Raw genomic sequence first — 19,669 nt, forward strand, 5'->3', positions numbered from 1 at the left:
TTCAAAATTATGTTTTTATAATATTAGCAGAATATTGACAAAGTTTTGCTCACATCTATAAACACAGCGAGTTTAGACAAGTTGTGGTCAGAGTTTCCAGCTCCACCACTCAGTCTCTTTCGCCCTTTYCGCTCCTCATCTTCATACAAACCATCTCAGCCGTCCCACTYCAGCTGCTGGCTGTCTTCTATGCTATAAACGCCATCCTGCAACTACAAGCCTTTCGATTCAACACGCAATTCATCTACTGCTTCTTATCCTCGCCACAACTCTCTCATCTCTGACACTTAAACCAGTTTGAGATTCCTTGAAGAGCTGCTTGTCTAGACCAAGATTCCTGTCAAATCTCTTCAATAAATCGTTTTTGCTTTCCTGCCTCTGGGTTTAAAACGCAACACAAATTTGGCACTTCTGCGGCGAGCGCATAACAAACGCRGGCAAAGCGAGACGTGATGGATCGATCGGAGCCGCACCTTGACGTATAGCTGCTGGAACTCGTCCAGGTTTAGCCGGCCGGTGGGGCAGTCCTTCAGGAATCCCTTGTACCACTGCTTCAGCTCGTGCTCGTTGAACTCAGTGTTCTTCACCAGGTCCTCCATCACTTCAGGGGTCAGCTTGCTGTTCTGTTTCCCCATTTTTTTTCCCTGGAAAGCAAAAAAAAACAGAAGAAGGGAAGGCCCCAGGAAAAACACACAGAGACACACACACAGAGAGAGTTGAGGTTAGGCATTATTCAAATGTTGTGCAAGACCAAGAGCTAACAGTCTGCGCTACTTTGGGAGAGCGATTYATCAAAGCTGCAAGCAGAGATTTCTCGAGAGCGCTAAAAATACGCTTTAAACAAATGAAGTGCGTTACGAGGCAGAATGGCTGAATGTCACGCGGTGTAAATTAGGCATTATTGCATCACATCGTTCAGTTTCTGCTTCTGCCTTTGGGTAGCTGCTGGTCCTCATTTGTTTGTTTTTGTACTTTTTTTGAACTGGTTYGAAGCAGAGTTTCTGGGTTATGTTCACAGTACTTTGCCAAAGTATTCACACCACCTGAGCACATTTTATCAAATCCTTTTGTTTAGAGATTATATATATGCTAGAGCAACACAATGCAGTACAACTTAAAATATGATTTGCATTTRATGTTCAGACTGMACAAAAAGTCTCCTTTCAAGTCTTGCCATATGGAAGTCTGTAACTTTAACAAGTTTTACTGGACGATAAATTGTCCCAGTAATTATTGCAACAAACAATAATTTTGCTGTTTTGAGACTATTTTCTAGTAATATAATGATAGTGGCATATTGCATAAAATAAGCTTATGCGATTAACTGAAAAGTCCATCGAACGTGCCAAATTTGTTTTATCTGACAAAAATAATCGCTGAGCTGCAGCCATATTTCATACTAGCTCTGCCATTGACTCCTTGTATTTGGCTCCATCCTTCAACCTTTAGCTCCAAATGTTTCTGGTTTCTGTATGTATAAAAAACGGTCCAAAAGCATTTTCCTTCAACTTCACAATTAATACTTTATGGTCGCAAAGTGACAAAAACAAAACTTCAGGGGTGTGAATACTTTTAGAATACGACACGTTCTCGTTTCCCAGTTTTGTTTAAAGCTAATTATTTGTCAAACATATCTCCCTCCGTGCATGGAACCCATTCAAACGGATTTAATAGCAACCTTTTGAAGTAGCGCGTGCCCACTGTGAAGTTGCAGAAAAACTCTAGTATGTTTCAGTTTATCTTCCTTAATTCCTCCTGCTGCCGGCTGCATGCAGCTGCCTCAGCTCCAATCTGCCTGGTGCTCATGCTGCCACTTTATGGCCTTCATTAGTTCATTACCCAACCCCTAATTATCATAAATTTGCAAAATACGGTTAGAGTTTTGGAACATCCCCGCTCCTCTCCGTCTCTGCTGAGACGCTCCTTCAGACCTCCTTCTGGGTGATAAGACCAACACTTAATGGATGGTGTGTTATCTGTCTGCATGGTGAAAAAGACGTGCCGTGACAATGAACCGCAAGGATCAGCCTGCCATGATAATACATTTTGTTGGACGATAAATTGTCCCATAAACAATTGCGATTAATGATAATATTGTTATTTTGAGACCATTTTCTAGGAGTACACCGATAATGGCGTAATAATGCACGTTTGCTTTCTCAAAAATCAATACACTTWAACTTTGAGAAGAATACTTCACACTGGAAGTGGAAGATATTTTAAATAACCAGAAAAACAATACGTAAATTGGAAATGCCAAAACCATAAATGAGCCACATATGAAATGTCTGTAAACAAAACTGCCCTTCAAAAAATGTTAATCAAAARAAGGAAACTGAATTAGCAAGCTCAACTTAACACTTATCGTTGCGAACCACCTTCACATCCGAGTAAAACAATGGTTAAATCAATAGCGGCATTATATTGTACTGTACATTGAATAACAAATCGTTTCATACATTGTGGACTTTGCGGTTTTTTTTCCTAAATAAGACTCTACCTTACAGAGATGCTACAACAGCCCACTCAGAAGTTGGCTGCCAAACAGCAGACCTGTTACTGTGAGATATTAATCATTTCGCTCAGGCGCTTTCAAGGTGTCCGGGATCCTTTATTGATCAAGCGTTGACTCCGCTTCTCCTACGACATCGCTTTGGAAATGCTGTTCGGCTGACTTTTACATCCTGCCTGTCAGTTTCTCATGGTGCCTGGATGACAACGTCCAGGCACCATTCCAAACAGTCCCCCTGTTCACAAGCACAGCAAATAGAGGCGTGAAATTTAACTCCGCTGGAGAAATAAAGTCAGTAGCTTTTCGGTGACAAGTTATCTCAAGAGCCTTTACAGGTTTGTGTTTTGTACGGCCATAAAATTCAAATAAATCTGGGGCTTTAAGGGAGAACAATCCACTCGTATTATAGACAAGAGTACCAGTTGGGTACTGTGTTTAGAGTTGAAAATTATACATATATTAGTGCTGTAGCAATACACTAATCTCACAATACCCGATATTCTGCTCACAATACGGTATATATCAYGATACTCAGCAAACTGTAAGATTCAATTTTYTGAAAGATTTTAGAGGGACAGAGTGATTTTGGTGACACTTTGTGACTGTTCCATAAACTTGGATTAAATTAATTGACCTGATGGTATAATACTGGTGTAATAAATGTTGTTTTTGTTATACATTTGCTTTGTTTAAATATTAATTGTGTGGCTTTGTGCATGTGATTATGTAGAAAAGGAACCTCTTTTGTCTTTTTCACTTATATTAGATAACAGAATTTATCTATTTCATTTCTTTAATTGTAACTGGTTGATTCATTTATATGTCATTTTTAATGTACATATGCAAGTTGAAACATGAGGGATTTGAGTAAGATTTAAGGTATCGATACTCACAGATGAAAAATCAATACTTTACGAGGAAAAAATATCAATAAATATCGCAGAATCGATAAAAATACATAGGCCTAGTATATGTTATAATACAGTTGGGGAAACTGTATGCTAATGAAGTCAGAATATATTTTTAATGTATTAAAGGTCACCATTATCAATGTTGAGTTAAGGAGAGAAGCTAGATTTTTTCACATCTGATAGTCTGGTACACTCAGTTCAACTGGGGACCAAAGTTGCGACATTTTTCCCATTTTCAGCTGGTGCGGTTCTCTTTCACACTGCATTGTCAGACGAACCAAACTCTTTTAATTTTCTTATTTGTCTTAGATAAAATCCACGAGCCATTTCTCCTGCTAGCGCTAGACTCTCACGTCTGTTTTTGGTTGTATTTACCCAGAATGCTCTGCACTGTAGTCCACCTCCTGCTATTGGACCAAATCAAGTCAGTGAAGCTAAAAGTGATCCAAGTTCACAAATGGATTATAATTTTATATTTTTATCTTTGAGTGAATCACCACTCTTTCAATTGCCTCTAACTTTGCCGCTGTTGCACCAGAATTTCCCCACTCTGGGACAACAAAGGCCTTTTCTATTTCTAAAAAAAAGCAACAAAAAAGAAAAAGGTGAATATGTCTGAAACGAGAGTTTGGTGACTGGATGTTTTCTAAAAACTGTCTCTCCTAGCAATTTTTCAGTTAATTAATTAGGGGTAAATATATTTTTTATATTTKTGATTGTATACTGTGAAACAAGCTTCACTAATGTGATTTCTTTGGAATACCAAACTGGCTCGGTTGAACCATTTTTTCAACTTTGGATCATTTGGTCCGCATGGAGGTATCTGAGCCCCCTCTGCATGCTGCTATGTCCTTCGGCAAGACATGACCCTTTTGAAGAAGACCTTTACGTGAGAATGCAAGACTCCGTCTGGCAGTTAAAGCACAGATTACGCAAGAAAAACACACAAAAGTGCCCGGATTCAAAGACAGAAAAAAACTGCACCTCTAAAAAGGAAGCTTTTTAGTGGTGCCAAAGAAGCTTTGTGTTAATGCAACCCCCCTGAGCATCCTAAGTGCATTCAGTTGCTAATAAAAAAGCAGAGGAAGTTGTACAATTTTCTCATTCATAACTGACCCTGTAATCCATTAGCTGCGGTTTCTCTGTGAAAAACCCCTAAATTGGAGCTTGGGGATTGTTTAAGCGGCAAACTCATTCTTTCAGTGACCACTTTTACCAATTTTTAATAGTATCTTAAACGTCTGCATGATGGCATAAAAGGCACACCATTCTACCGAGGTTTACCAGGTTAAAACAAAAAGGTATGAAACCCTCATGGGATGAGGAAATACTTGTAATACTTGTTTTTAATGGAACTGCTGCTGGTTCTCTTTTTTTTTTTTTTTACAAAGGAACTGCGTGAAGAAATTGTCCTARGGTCTGGAATCATACCAAAGAGAGCAATAACCTCTACTCCACACACTGCCCCATGTCTTGGAATATTCAGCTAGAAATCCATAGTGTTTTACCTCCGACCCACAGCAACCCATTTCCTTTTGCAACTTGCCTCTATTGAAGGAGGAAAAGAGCATGGCCAAGTCTCCATGATACCAATAACCTYTATCTGTACATTCACAAATGTAAACATTTCTCAAACTCTATTTGGTTTTTAATCGGAACCATGTATCAGATGACACTAGTAAGTGTTTTATTCCRCAACAACCCTCCTGGTAGGTTTAACGTGAAATACATGTAGAATATGTGGAAAAGTTATTCATGCCTATTGTTAACCTTTGTGCRTGCGAGGACTGAGGCAAATGATACAAGTGATACGGGTGTGGGGTCGGTTGGACCCCATTTGTAAACACAAAGGTTAAATAGGGTGGAGGACCTGTCATGACGTGTCCCTGTTTCTCTTCTGAAGGTTCTTGTGAAGAATACATGGCACAACATGATTCTTTAAATAGCAAACAGGGTCTTAAGACATCAATACTACCCCAGTGCGAATCCAACCACAACATTGGTAACCACTAAGCTAGAGAGATTCTGGCTAGAGGATGCTACGCTGTTAGCAAAAGGGGGTTGCACAAAGTATTTTGTTTGTTAGYTTGGAATCTACTGGTCTGTCTACTTTCTGACCCTCATCTGTGGTTTTGAGATACGGATAATGGCAGAAAGAATGAGATCCTGGGTACAACCAGTCAAAAATGAGCTTCTGAATAAGTTGGCCTTACTCCACCTTAGCGATAGGGTGGAGTCTCTATATTAGTTGTTACCGTCCAATTGCCATGGATATTTTGATTGAACTTTTAAAATGTTGCAAGAAAAGGCAAATTAGCCATGTTTCCATTTACTGGTTTGAAGCGAATCAACCAGGCTAYGCACAGCATACTTTCATYAGCTGTTGAAGTTACACATGGCTGTAATAAACAGGAAATAGAGGTTGTAACCTACGATGGACCTCACGACTGAGAAAAATAGAGAGAGGTTTTCAAGAATCTGTTGTAATTTAAATTGTAATTGTTCTGTCATGCCAACCAGTACTGGCGATGTTACATGCTGTAGAAGATGTACGGAAAGAAATTCAAATCTAATCCACACCAACAATGGAAACAGCTGATGAGTCATGTGACTTAAATGCTCACCACAATGGAACTTATTTGGCAAATGTGATTCCATGTCCCTCTAGCACATTAAGAAAAGCCGAAAACCACCTCAAACAAGCAAAAAACTTTTTTGCAACACTGAGGAAGTTATGTTGAATTTTGTCATTTCCATCAACCTTTTCTAATGCAACACATCAAAAATGATGATGGCTATTGAAAGAAATCAGTTAAGGTAGTTCAGGCATTCAACAAGGATGCCTTCTGGGAATCTACCTTTGGAGATTAAGGATATGTCCCGCTAGGAAGAGACACTGATGAAAACCCAGATGTATCCCCATCTGGTTTGGGAACACTTTGGGATTTCCTAGAATGAGCTGGTGGATGTCACTAGACGGAGGGAAATGTGGGTTTTYCTCCTGGACCTAACCWTGGATAATCAGAATACTWTGGATTAACTCAAATTTAKGTTTGGTGACAATAGATTTGTCTACATCCGTATCTCCAGACCATTGGAACTGCACAAATATGAGTGTGGGTTGAACTCTACCCTTTGCCTTTGTTTTGTCGGTCTATGATCTCATAAACAAATGTAAGWCCATCAGGGAATGTGCAAATGCAATGTCCTCTGACAGGAAGGTGCAAGACACCACTTTGTTTCAAAATAGGTCCATGATGAAGAAAGCAACAGCAGCGGGACGTGTGCACACGTCCTAAGAGAGATGTGAACAAATGACGTAGTACATTGCCATCATGACACTGTGCCTGTCTTTCTTTGTATTCATACATGGAGGCTCTTCCCCGAAACACCTGTCAGTAGGAAGATTTACATCTTCTTTTAAGGGCTAACAAGAACGGCCATGAAATAAGGTGAACCTCTTGCAGAACTGTTGCATTTTTAGTCGAAGATTCAGACTTGTGATGTCTTGATGTGGTGCCATGTGGCATCACRTTCACAATGTCCTCACAAATCGCTCACGCTGCATCGTAATATGAGCGATACTCAACACGCCGTCTCTTGTCACTCGCTCAACAAACAAGCGGCAGAGACGGTTTCGCATCTGTGCTGCATCAGTGTGCAGCCGATGGACCCAGCATCACATTTTACATGCTGCTGAGGTACTTATTTTTCACTGTTTAGATGGGGATTTGTCTCGGGAAGTTTGATTTGAATTAGTCTTACGTATGTATTTTTTCAGTTCTGTGCAAGGGCATTCACACCGAGTTTTTCACCTTTTTTTCAGGTTACAACGAAACACGCAGAGTTAAAGGGAAGYTGAATGGAGCTAAATTTAGAGCAATCCTGGAAGAAGGCCTGTTAGAGGCAGTAAAAAACATGCAAGGAAAATGACCTAAAGAAAGACATAGAGCAAGAGCAAGAATGCAATGATTTAGATTAAAGTATATTCATGTGTCAGAATGGCCCAGTCTAAGTCCAGATCTAAATCCAATTAAGAACCAGTGGTGATAATAATGTGTTACTTTGTCTTCATTGAGGTTAGTGGCTGTAATATGACAAAATGTGAAAATAGGTTCAAGGAATTTTTATAATTTTTCGGGAACACTGAAACATTTTATTCAGGACAATTAGGGCAACTTTAAAACATCATCTTTGTCCACATCCATCAAACAGATGACGTTCATCTTCCATATAGGGCTGCTTATCATTCCCATTTGGCACCTCGGCTGATTGCTATTCTTCCAAGYTTCCTACGACCCCTGTCAGTCGCCCATCTGGCTTGTTACCGTCCACCGCCACCCTTGTGATGCAATCAACCAGCACTRGGATGAAAACAGCCTGTAAATGTTATATGACTGAACTCCCTACGCTCTGCATGCAAATGCGACGATGACTAAACTCACTCTTCACATTCCACCGAGCGTTTTCTGATGCATTCTCACTACTCGGTACACGCAGTGGAATAAAGAGTGATGCAAAAGTGATCGGGAGGTGGGGGGGAGAGAGGCAGTGAAGGTGGGGATGGGTGTGATCCGAGAGAAATGCAGAGGCATGACGCTCCTGTTGAATAACAGAGAACACACCCCGGCCTGGGCGTCTGTTATCTCCATCTATGCGTTTGTGATGTTCTGCGCCACTTACAATTGCCACAGGAAAGAGACGAAGGAAACAAACGCAGAACCAGCTGGTGCATCATCAGCAAATGCCAGTGCACCCGCTTCAGGATGAGACTTGAGTATGGGGCCGGGCCCGGAGGGGTGGGGATGGCGGCGGGGGGGCTGTGGTGACGAGGCACACTGGATCACTTTGCAGCACTTTGCAGTTGTCGATCACATTCCGCACTGACTCTAAACCTGAGTCACTGGAGGGTTCAGGTCCTTTTGAACCCTTTTTGGAGGGAAAGCAGATGGGAAGAATAAGGCGACAGGTGCAAGCCTGACGATGACATATCTGCAGCGTAAAAGAGGGGAGGCTTTACAGCCAGCAGAGCGGCCCCTGAGCTGGGGCAGTGGGCCATTACATAACACCACCCCATTTCCCATAATTTTCCAACAGGAGCTGACCTTGAGAGGAGGGCAGAGTGCTGGTATAGAGAGTGAGAGACAGAGAGAGAGAGAGAGAGAGAGAGAGTGATCCAACATCAGATGTCAACGAACCAGTCTGAGGTTTTACTCCAAGCAAATTTGATAGGCTATAATATCCTGAAGGCCTTTTTGTCTGGAAATGTAGCTTCCTACTGAGGGTGGGTTAAGGAGACACCCCCTACCCTCCACTCCCATGCCTCTCTATCTCTCTGTCTCGCTCTTTCACACACACACACTATTGCAACATCAGTGACAAACCAGCTCCACAAGCACACATCACACCCCATCCAGTGTCATGTCACGCCAAGCCACCCCACGCAAGTACCAATTATAAACCGATAGAATCCACACATCTTTAAGCACCTCTATGCTTATTACCTCTTCACTTTGGATGCTGATTCAAAAATACTCCAGTGCGCATGTGAGTGTGTGTGTAKGKGTGTGCGCGTGCGTGCGTGCTTGTGTGTGCGCGCGTGTGTGGGCTGCAAGAGTAAAGCAAACAAGACGTGTCATGCTTATTTGATGTCTGCACGAAAAATWTCGTCCAGATTTAATCCCGCAGGTATAATATGGCGGTTTTATTGATAAAACGTGGATGCGTTCTTATTTACAATTATGTGCTCAAAAAATCAATGAATCACTCAGGAAATTAGAAAGGATGACGCACCGCGTTGCATCATGTCAGCATACATCAAGCACTCAAGAGAATAATCTGAGGAGAAAAATGCAGAAACGCAAAGCGCTCATTTTCTTACCTTGTGAGAGTGTGAAGTCAACGAGAGAAGTCCTGCGGTCTGGTGTTTGGAGTGGTCTCAAAAACCCTCCGAGGACGAGGGGGTGGGGGGAAAGAAACAAAACAAGCACCTCAGTCGTATGAAATGCTCCTACCGCGAAACAAGAAGCTCACGGCTTTAATGTCTGCTTCTTTTTTCCAATTTTGCTATTTGTTCCACCGTTTGGAGGAGGAGAGTCAGAAAGTACGGGGTGCAGATCCGCAGAAAGATGCTGCTGAACACGAAGTGCTGCTGATGCACAGAGAGGAGGAGACAGACGATCAGCGTGTGTGTGTGTGTGTGTGTGTGTGTGTGTGTGTGTGTGTGTGTGTGTGTGGGTGCGTGTGTGTATGCGTGTGTGTTATCAGCCTGATAGGCTCCGCACACAGCGGGGAAACAGGCTGTCAACACACTGGACAAGAACTAGCAATAAACTCGCTCTTTCTCTACTCCAATAAGCATATTTTCTTAACCGTCACGCGCTGCTTGTATTAGAAACGGGGTCAAAGTAATGGCGGACGAGCAGCGCCTAATTAGACCGCTTATTATTCAGTAGTTGTTTCTTTAGCAGCCGCAACAGTTTCCCGCCACTGACAGCAAAGCACAGAAGGAGCGTTAGCCAGGAAGCTAACAGGGGGTTAGCGACAAGATTAAACTGCTCATTTAGTAGGTGAGTCATTTGAGCTGTCTAACTTCCGAATAAAGGGCATAGAATCATTACTACTTTAAATGTAAACTAATATCACAGCCATTTATTTAAAAAATAATTTAGGTTAGCATGAAGTCAGAGTTTCCTTATAAAGTTAGCTAAAATTGATAGCTAATTTTAAAAATGTTCTCTTTTGCTCTTAAAAATCATGAATGGATTAGATTTATGCAGCGCTTTTCTATATACTTTATTGATCCCAAGGGGAAAATAAATCAAACAAAACAAAAAAGTGTAGAAAAATATACCTATCATAGTGCGAAAAACATTATTCTGTCTATTCCAGGATTTTAACAAAGGTATATTAATGTGTCTATATAAAAAAATGTCTAAATAAAAACTGTATAACAATAAAGTTCAGCCCGAAACTTCCCGATACATATGAAACATGTCAAACCCAAAAATCTTAACAGAATGTTGTCTTTTTTTATTTTTATTTTTTACCATGACTCTGTATACTATGTGATCAAAGATAAGTGAAATTATTTAAAAATGAGAAATAACCATTGAAAGCAGATGTCTGAAGTCAAGTTACCGTAATTCTATTCAAAATCACAGGTGGTGCAATTGTTGCTATCAACACTTTCTACAACCACCTTTGGTCAATACATTTATCATATAACATTAAGGTTGGAGTAAACAGGGACTGAGATCTCGTCAGTTCACCTCAGTTTTTTAACAGGATTTTATCATTTCAGACCGAAATGATATGTATACATTTCCTATATAGATAGGAAATTATATACATTTCATAGGAAGCAAAAAGTATTTTTTTCAGTATCATGTTTTTTTCTTTTTTGACTTGTGTAAGGAAAAGTTAAAAATGACAGAAAAATACATTTTTATTATTATAAATAATTGAAAATTACTTAGAATATTTTGTATGCCCAATTAAAATTTTAATTGGATTCCCCAATATATATTGCATTAATTTATAATGCAATATATTGAGAGTTTTATCGTGTATTTAAAAATATTGATTTCATTTGATATAGGTATTTTCAATTTATTCAGATAATTAAACATAGCATTGAATTTTTTTAAAAGTATTAATATGACTGATTTGTGTAACTGTAAGGCTTCTGTAGGAGGAAAACTACCCAAAAATGGGAGGGAGAAAAAAGGAGATGGAAGGTTATATCATTTATGTCTTTAAATGATGGCCATCAGTTATTTTACTGCTGGTTATAGACTAACTTGTAATATTATCCTGTCCCTGGTTCAGGCAAGGCTGTCAAGTGGTGTGCTTACTGATGGTTAACTGATAAAATGCACACAATAACACAAGGAGATTCTTAGAATAACTTTGGCATCTGATAAGTTAACAAATGTGCTAGATATACAAGTTCAAAGTAAAAGAAGAATCTTTAATAAATTTAAGCTTAAGCTCTTCCTAAAAAAAGAATGTTTTCCTGTACTTTCATTAACAGAAAATAATCATGCATTGCTGCTCTCAAAGGTAGTGTTAATGCTGCTTTTCTGTTTGTTTTTTTTAGGTATTCTTACAGGAAGAAAATGGAAACAATCCCCATTGAGGAAATCAGTCCTCAAACAGAGCCAACTTCCCCGCCCTCCCCAAAACGAGCGAGGACAGACTGCGCTGCGACAGAAAACCTCCACTGGAACAGCGGGTTCAACTCTTCACAGCTTCAGACGTCTCAGGATGCGATTAGCAGCCTATCGACGAATAACCTCCAGGAGACCAACGGCCTGATAACAGCAGAGAGTGGGCAGTATCATGATGAAAACCCCACAGGCCTTCCATCAGATCTTACTCCTGCTACTCATGTGACTTCCGAGTCAAATGATGTGTGTGCGAGTGTCGAGAGAGAGGGGAAGTCTTTTGTTACCGAAACAGACGAGCTAAGTCCCGCCAGCAACAGCACACCCAGTCTTTCTGACTGTAAACAGCTGGAGAAGTCACTCGAGGGTGAAAATCCTGCCGTCTGTCTTCAGAATGATGGGAATGATGGGAATCTTGGGACTTGGACTCAAACTCAACCCAGTCTCATCCAGGCAGTTACCTTCTGTTCACATCAGGCGGCTGACACAGATTTCTGTCATTCTTTCAGCCAATTGGCGGATGCTGTAGAGGGTGATCTGAAGACAGAGGAGGCCCCTCTGAGGAGTCCCACATCCTCTTCCCAAGGTGTTCTCCCGCTCTGCTCCAACGTTGAAGCGGATCATTCTCAGAAATCTGACCATCGGATTCCTGAAAATATCTCCGACGTAGAAACAAAAGGTCAAGGGAGCAAAACCTTTGTCAATTCTTCTGAGGGATTGATTCCTTGCTGTGAGTTTGTGTYAGGCACAACCACATCAGCTGAAAATGTGAGTTTTCAGGAGCACAACTATGTGGTAGAGGCAGAGATTCCAGCAGCTGTTATAATCAGTCAAGAGGCTGCCAAAGGAGATAATGAGGCAGACGCATTCTGTGTAATTGACCCTGTAATCTGGAGTGAAATTGACGAGGAGGTTGAACGACTGATCTGTAACTCAGACGGCGCTGCAGGTGGAGAATTATCTCCGTTAGTTGAGGTYTGCAACATTGAAGCAACTTCTCCACTTTGTTCTGAAGCCAGAACGTCACTRGATTCAATTCCAGACCAGATGGAGCAGGTTCAGAGAGATGGAAATAAGATTGGCACAACAAGCAACTTGATGCAAGACCAGACCGACAATGAGGGCAAATCCAGTCCTGCATTTGCTGAAGATGATTTAACTGGAGAGATCTGCGATACGGCGAGAAGTCAGCTGAAAGTTGCTGTCAGCCCTGACCACATGGAGATGCCTGAGCTTGAATACTTGCACGGCAAAACTGACGAAGTGGAAGAGGTTGCTGGGTTCATACAAAGTCATTCTCCAAAAGAAACAGAAACCTACAAATTGAGGAATTTAGAATCGGAGTGGCAAAATAAACAAGGAGACTGCAACAGTTACCAGAAAGAAGGAGAAACACAAAAACATGGCAGCAATCTCAAAAGTATTGACAACAAACAAGAAAATGAGCTCGATGAAGCTTTTGGGGCCAATATTTGCGTAACCTATGTGACGACTAAAGGCAAGGAACAAAACCAGAAGGTAAAAGTTGGCGGAGAAATAAACATAGACGAGCAGGAAACTGGGGAGAGCATGCAGAAGCAGAGTGAGTTCGAAGAYGAYATTAGGGAAGAGTCTCCCATTCAAGATGTTAGTGAATGGGCAGAGAACAGGTTGAGTTTTTATAACGGAGAAGATCCAGAACAAAGTCTAGGTAACTTCACTCACGATCAACACATGCCTGATGTGTCCACGTTCCACAGCATTCCTCCTATGACTGACGCAGTGGTTCCGTGCCCATCTCAAAATGCTATTCATGGCGTCAGATATTTCCMATCGGCCTTCACTCCCGGCAAGGATGCGCTCGGCAGGTTTGACACGTTTGAAAAGATCAAACTCTTTCCAGATGACGATGATGGTGCCACAGAGCTCCTGAACACACACCAGGAAGAACAAGAACACCACGTGGAAGTGGCAGAGAGCGARATCAATGAGAAGACTCTTGAAGATAAGGAGAACACAGAGAACGGATTTGTCTCCAGTGATTCCAGTTCTAATGAAGTCCCAAACTTCACCCCATTCCTGGAGAAAGAGCCGAACAGCCGTTCAACCRATGATTCCCCCCAYTGCTCACATGATGAGTTGAACCCACAGTCAGCGTCTTCTGCTCTTCCTACTGACTCTGATGGGCCCTCTTGTGATCTAAGCACCAACTTTGACTTTGAAATGAAGGAACAGTTTGGAAGGATCTTACAGGAGCTCAACTTGTTCTTTGATATCAGTAGAAACGAATTCACAAAGCCACCCTCGCCTGATTTACCCGAGCCCTCGGTGGGCCACTCTACCAAAGTGCTGAGTAGCCCTGGACTGGAATGCTACGCTCACACGTCAACAGGTAACTGTTGAAAGATCAGTGTTTTTGTGGTTTTCTTGTTACTATTTTATTGAATATGTTTGTACATTGTACCATTCCTTGCATTTCCTTAGATCTTTTCAAGATATTTTACTGGGATTTTAGACAGTAGGCCAGTGGTCCCCAAACTACGGCCCGCGGGCCGGATCCGGCCCGCCGTCACATTTGGTTCGACCCCCTGAACAATACCAGAGAGCATTTACATTTTTTTTCATATACCGTATTTTCCGGACTATAAGCCTCTACTTTTTTCCTAAGCTTTGAACCTTGCGGCTTATAGCCCGGTGCGGCTTATATGTGGATTTTCTTTCAACCATCAGGGGGCTCTTTAGCAGGAAGTGTATCATTGGAAGTCAAAATTGGAAATCAAAGAAGAAAGCGCCCATTAAAGCGGAATTATGTTTTAATAGGGAATTGAAATTTGAGAATGTTGTTGATCAGTTAAATAGCAATGAGGGAAAAAAGAAGATTTTTTTGTTTTCTTAAATATTACTGGGATCATTATGAGAATTTGAGGTATAGATATTAGGATCCAATAGATGGCAGTAGTGCAACAATAATGGATGCAAGCTGCCATTGAAATCTAAAGAAGAAGACGACGCCCATTTTCATTTAGCACATGCTAGTAGCAGACACAAAGGATCAGCACTTTTACTGTTACAGTTACCGTTCAGAAACTACCGTAATCAGTTCGGTTAAATCTAAACTTGGCAACTTTTTCTTTTTCAACCGAAATAAATGTGATATTCAATTGACCTGTTATGACTCAAAATTTGGGTGTCCGCCCCCCTCTGCTGCTGCTGCTGTGTTGTGGAAAACCTGGAGCGGCAGAGATATCTGCGGCTTATAGCCTGGTGCGGCTTATAGTCCTGAAAATATGGTGTTTACTTCATAAATAGTGTTATTTCCTGGATTTATTCTGTGAAGAACCCACAGAGGGTTATTTGATTGTGCTTTCTGGAAAACAATAATTTTTTACATTTAGGCACTCATGCAATCGTCACACCTTTTCTGTTACAAACTGACTCCGGCCCCCACCAGAGAAGGGAAAAGTTATGTGGCCCTCACAGGAAACAGTTTGGGGACCCCTGCAGTAGRCCAGCACAGGCAACAGGGAAGCTGGTCATAGATTTTGGGAAGTTGGGTAGAGCTAAATCTTGGACAATCCTGGAATAAAGCCTGGGTAACACTTTATTTGAAGGGGTGTGCATGAAACTGACATATGCATAAGGTTGACATATGCATGTTTATGACATGTATSTAAACATGAAATTACACCTGTTATGAACACGAATGATTATGACTAAATAATGACGCTTTAAATGCAAAGTTGCATAAAAGCCAAAGCCTGTTTCAGGTTGCAAAAGTCGTAAGCCTGGAGCAGAAGTTGCTCTTCCAACAGAACAGCCACATTTCAATGTTTCATAGATCACATCATGTAGAGTGGACTGGAATCTGTGGCGAGACTTTAAATTGGATGTTCACGGACTCTCTCCATCCAGTCTGAATGAGTTTGAGGTATTTTGCAAAGAAAAAGGAGCAAAGTTTTAGGGTGTACTCACACTGGCCCTGTTTCGCAACTTTAATCAAACTCTAGCTRCCWAAAAAGTCCAGTTCATTTGGGGAGGTGTGAACGCTCAGTTGAACTTTAATGCAAACCAAAAAAGCGAACTCTGGTCTGCCTAAAAACCTAGTCTAGTGCTAGCGGGATAAATGGCACATGGTATTTTTACCAAAGATAAAAGCAAAAACGTACTGACTGCTAAAATCTGACAGCACTCTGTTTATTTACACTTAATGAAAAAGAAAGTTGCCCTCAGTGTCTCTTCTGAAGTTTTTGTGTAGTTTCCTTCGGTGGTTCTTGGTGCAGCGCCACCATAGGTGAGGGAGGTGACAGGTTTTTCAAAGTGTTTGGTCCGTTTGACTCAGAGCAGTGAGAGCGAACAGCAAAGTGTCAGGTATGAAAACACCCTCAGTCTTCAGGTATTCAAAGCTGGTAGAGATTTGCTCCAAAACACTGAGCTCCAGATGGCGTTTCTATAAAGCATTGACTCATAGGGTTGAACACAAACACACACTTGTTGGATTCTTGTTTGTTTTCTTTGCACTTCACATTTACTCACCACGTTGGTCTCATAAAATCCCAATAAAACATTTAAAGTTTGTCGTTATGACATGGCTTAATGTGATTAGGTTCAATGTGATGTGAATACTTTCACCAGGTTAGATGATATTTTAATATCAATATGAAGAACACTCATGCATCTATAGCTATTCCCCCATCAAATATAATGTGGTAATATTCAAACTCTAAAGGTATAAAGAGAAACGATAATATCTGCCGTTCTTGATCTCAGTGGTAAAACAAACCAGAGACTGGTGTGTGTAATATATCATATACCAGAAACAGGCGAGGAAGGAGAGTGCAAAGGTTCAGGATTCGTGTAGAAAGGATAAATATGTAAACCATCTGAGCCATAGAATAACATTTAGATTCAGCCACACAGTGATTATTTATTGGACTCCAGAGAGGTCAGTTGTCTTGTGTCCATTTTTAGATAAAGCTGTTGAAGACCACGGCCTGGTGATGTGTGGACTTGATCCAGCYGTCTCCTGTCCGGTTATCAGGAGTGATGGCGAACAGGAAGTACCTCTCAACAGAAACCTGGAGCAGGAACCATTGATGGACACCACAGAGAAGAGCAAAGGTTAGATCTAAACATGTACACGTGAGTTTTCTGACTCATTTATACAAAATTTATAAAAACTGAAAATTTCCCCTGCAGATACTGCTTGTAATCCATCCATCCATCACCTGATTTTAACAATTCTATTTGTAGACCCTGACAGCTGTAGAAATATCCATCATTGTTTCATAGAAGCCTTTTACTCTTCTAAAAGGCTCAGAATCACTGAAAACTCTGTAAAGTTCTGAAAAGTTTTGAAATAAAAAAAAAAAAATTGTCAGAATGTAAGCTTTGACCAGTCCTGACTTGTGATCATGTTGTTTTCAGAGTCCCAAGAGGTGGAGCAGAAAGTTAAAGTTTGGTCTCCATCCTTTATGCGTCTGCCTGACTTGGAGCAGCTGAGCCACGGTGAGTTTCATTTTTAAGCTGTGACTCATGCCATTTATATATTTGCCAAATACAGGATGGCTTATCACAGGAGGTGTGAGAGATTTTCACATCCGAGAGAAAAGTTGTCAAAATGAAATTGGCAGGTGCAGAAAAATATCACATCTTCATTACAAATAGCCTGGTGCAAATGAGCTATATCAAACACTGTTGAAACAACAGATTAAGGTTTTATACATGAAAATCCCCTTTAACAGCAGTAGAAACAAATTATTTTCTTCATTACCAGTGTGATGGCATCTGCTCAAAGTAAAGCTGCCTTTAAATATTTAAAATCTTCGAAGTGAAGTTTGAAAATCTTTTCAAATCGAATGCAGATTTTACACTGTGTAAGAAAATGTTCCAACAAACACACGCTCTTTAGGTGGATTCACAGCAACCCTTTTTATTCCGCTTTAATCCAACTCCAGTCCGTTTGCCTACACCAACAGCGTCAGGCGTATCTGGTTTGCATTAAAAGTCTATGTGGAGGAGTTTGAAGCGTCAAGAGCGTCCAACGGAAAACAACGGCTAGAGCTGATGCGTCTGACACGCCCTCCACGCGCCTCCACATAGACTTTGAACATAAACTAGACGCGGGAAATGCCAGGTGTAGAGCAAAATCTCAAGCGTCTGCATTCAAAAAGTTCACACGCATCGAACTCAAAGCATCGGACGCGTTTTTGAAACACATAACGCTTTTGGTGTGAACGCACCATAACTCTGGTGCGCCTAAAAGCTTAGGTCAGTTCAGTTGAAGTCAATTGTGGTGCGGTTTTAATGCGTATGTGAAGGAAGGAAGCAGACAACAAGGCAGGGTATTCTGGGTAAATCCAACCAAAACAACCATGGGAGTCTGGCGCTACTGTGAGAAATGGCTCGTGGTCTTTCACCAAACACAAAAGTGAAATCCTACAACCGCTAAAATCTGACGCCACTCCATTTTTGTTTACATTTCATGAAGAAGAAAGTTGCACTCAGTGTCTTCTTCTGAGGTTTTCATGTCGTTTCCTTCAGTAGTTCTTGGTGCAGCGCCACCACAGGCGAGGAGGGGAACAGATTTTCAAAGAGTTTGGTTTGTTTGACGCAGTGCAGCATGAAAGCAAACTGTACCAGCAGAAACTGAAACAAATGTTGCAATTTTGATCCCCTATTGAACAATGCCTTCCATATTAGTTGTGAAAACACCTTTAAAAGCAGCAGGAACACTTTGTACACAGAGTTCAACCCCAGCACTCCCTCTGTGTGCAGGACCACCAGACCTACCCAGGAGGCTGGAGCCTTTGAGGACGTGCACGCGGCCAATAAGGGTTGGACTTTCAAAACGAGCCAAGACCAAACAGCTCCACCACGCACATCCATACAAATAAATACGGCAACTGGGAGGGTGTTGTTTGACCAAATGATGTTGTCAGGGTTCTGTTTTGATTTCGACGTTCAAGAAGTGTGATGTTGTTGTCTCTGGTTATTTAACACGGTTCTGCTGTTGGTTCTGGTTTCCTTCTGTCACAATGTGGCGTTTGTCACATTTAGCAGCTGTGGTGGTTGGGCGTGTGTTACCAGCTGAGTAAAACAGCAGCAGCTTGGTGCTACTTGAAGTAAAATCTACTTATTTATTTATTTATTTATTTATTTATTTATTTATTTATTTATTTATATGTAATATTTAACTATTTAAATCCCCCTGTTGTAATGTTTACATTGTATTTTTAACATATTTTATTGTATTAAGACAGTTTTCATAACAGTAGGCATATTTGCTGTAGGTCCATATTGTTCCTGTGATGTGTGGGTGTATTCAGACAGTTTTCATTAGAGTGATGATGTTCTTTGTGTGTTCTGTTATTTTTACCATTAAATGAGCTTCGATGTGTCTAACATAACACAAACCTTAATCAAATTCTTTCTTGTGTTTGTCTGTAGAAAGAGCAGGGGTGAAAGTAAGGGGGTACTTCAGAGTACTGCGTACCCCTAAAAGATTTAGCGGGGGTACTCAGTACCTGCAAGAGAGGGGAGCGGCTGTCTGCTGTAAATGGGTTCACTGTGCAGCCGCGAATGCGCCTACTAATTAGCCGTGACTGATTAGTTTGTCAAGAACAATCTAAAACACGACTTAATCAGTTAATAAATAACTTTTTTCCCATTTCATATTTTTTCTGAACTGTTCGTGCTTTGGTAGAGCAGCGGTGCAACACGACGATCGCTGAAGGTTTTGAGTCGATCTCAGCATTAGGTGACAAACTGAACGCCGCCAGGAGGCTGAGAGCAGCACGTCCTCCTCTGGCTCCCTTAAACGTTCGTAACTTTATTAAAGAACAACAAAAAAATCAACAAAACATGTTCAAATGAATAATCCAACAATAATAATCTCAGTGATTGCGCAATTCTGTGCGTTTCGGTTCCATTATCAAAATAACTAGCAGAGCAGGAGTTTAAAATGAACTAATCAACCACCGCTGTGTTCAGGGAGGCTATTAATGATCGCAAAATAAATATCAAGCCTGCAAACCTGATATCGTATCGGACTGAATGTTATGTTTTTAACGTAATCTCTGGTCGGCTTGTGGAGCGCAGGA

At 41.1% G+C, this 19,669-nt stretch overlaps 2 protein-coding genes across 3 annotated transcripts in view; one reads left to right on the top strand and one right to left on the bottom strand.

Moving 5' to 3' along the window:
* The window catches only part of vsnl1a (visinin-like 1a), a 33,302-nt gene extending 23,731 nt beyond the window's left edge, over nucleotides 1-9,571 (bottom strand). Inside the window, exons 1-2 of the mRNA XM_008398197.2 lie at nucleotides 9,305-9,571; nucleotides 474-644 (exon numbers count right to left, since the gene is read on the bottom strand). Coding sequence (XP_008396419.1) covers nucleotides 474-635 — 162 coding nt within the window. The 5' untranslated portion in view covers nucleotides 636-644; nucleotides 9,305-9,571. The remainder of the gene's footprint in view (nucleotides 1-473; nucleotides 645-9,304) is intronic.
* Nucleotides 9,572-9,732: 161 nt separating this feature from the next.
* LOC103457787 (uncharacterized) lies at nucleotides 9,733-18,728 on the top strand. Of its 2 annotated transcripts, none has more exons than XM_008398194.2 (5): nucleotides 9,733-9,992; nucleotides 11,525-13,962; nucleotides 16,539-16,688; nucleotides 16,995-17,075; nucleotides 18,345-18,728. In XM_008398194.2, the coding sequence occupies exons 2-5, from the start codon at nucleotides 11,544-11,546 to the stop codon at nucleotides 18,461-18,463; spliced, it is 2,769 nt and encodes a 922-aa protein (XP_008396416.1). In that variant the 5' UTR covers nucleotides 9,733-9,992; nucleotides 11,525-11,543; the 3' UTR covers nucleotides 18,464-18,728. The 2 variants fall into 2 exon arrangements, with proteins under 2 accessions (XP_008396416.1, XP_008396418.1); XM_008398196.2 differs by having other exon boundaries at nucleotides 9,733-9,988.
* Nucleotides 18,729-19,669: the final 941 nt, after the last annotated feature.

Source organism: Poecilia reticulata, linkage group LG21, assembly GCF_000633615.1.
Source record: "Poecilia reticulata strain Guanapo linkage group LG21, Guppy_female_1.0+MT, whole genome shotgun sequence".
NCBI classification, from domain to species: Eukaryota; Metazoa; Chordata; class Actinopteri; order Cyprinodontiformes; family Poeciliidae; genus Poecilia; species Poecilia reticulata.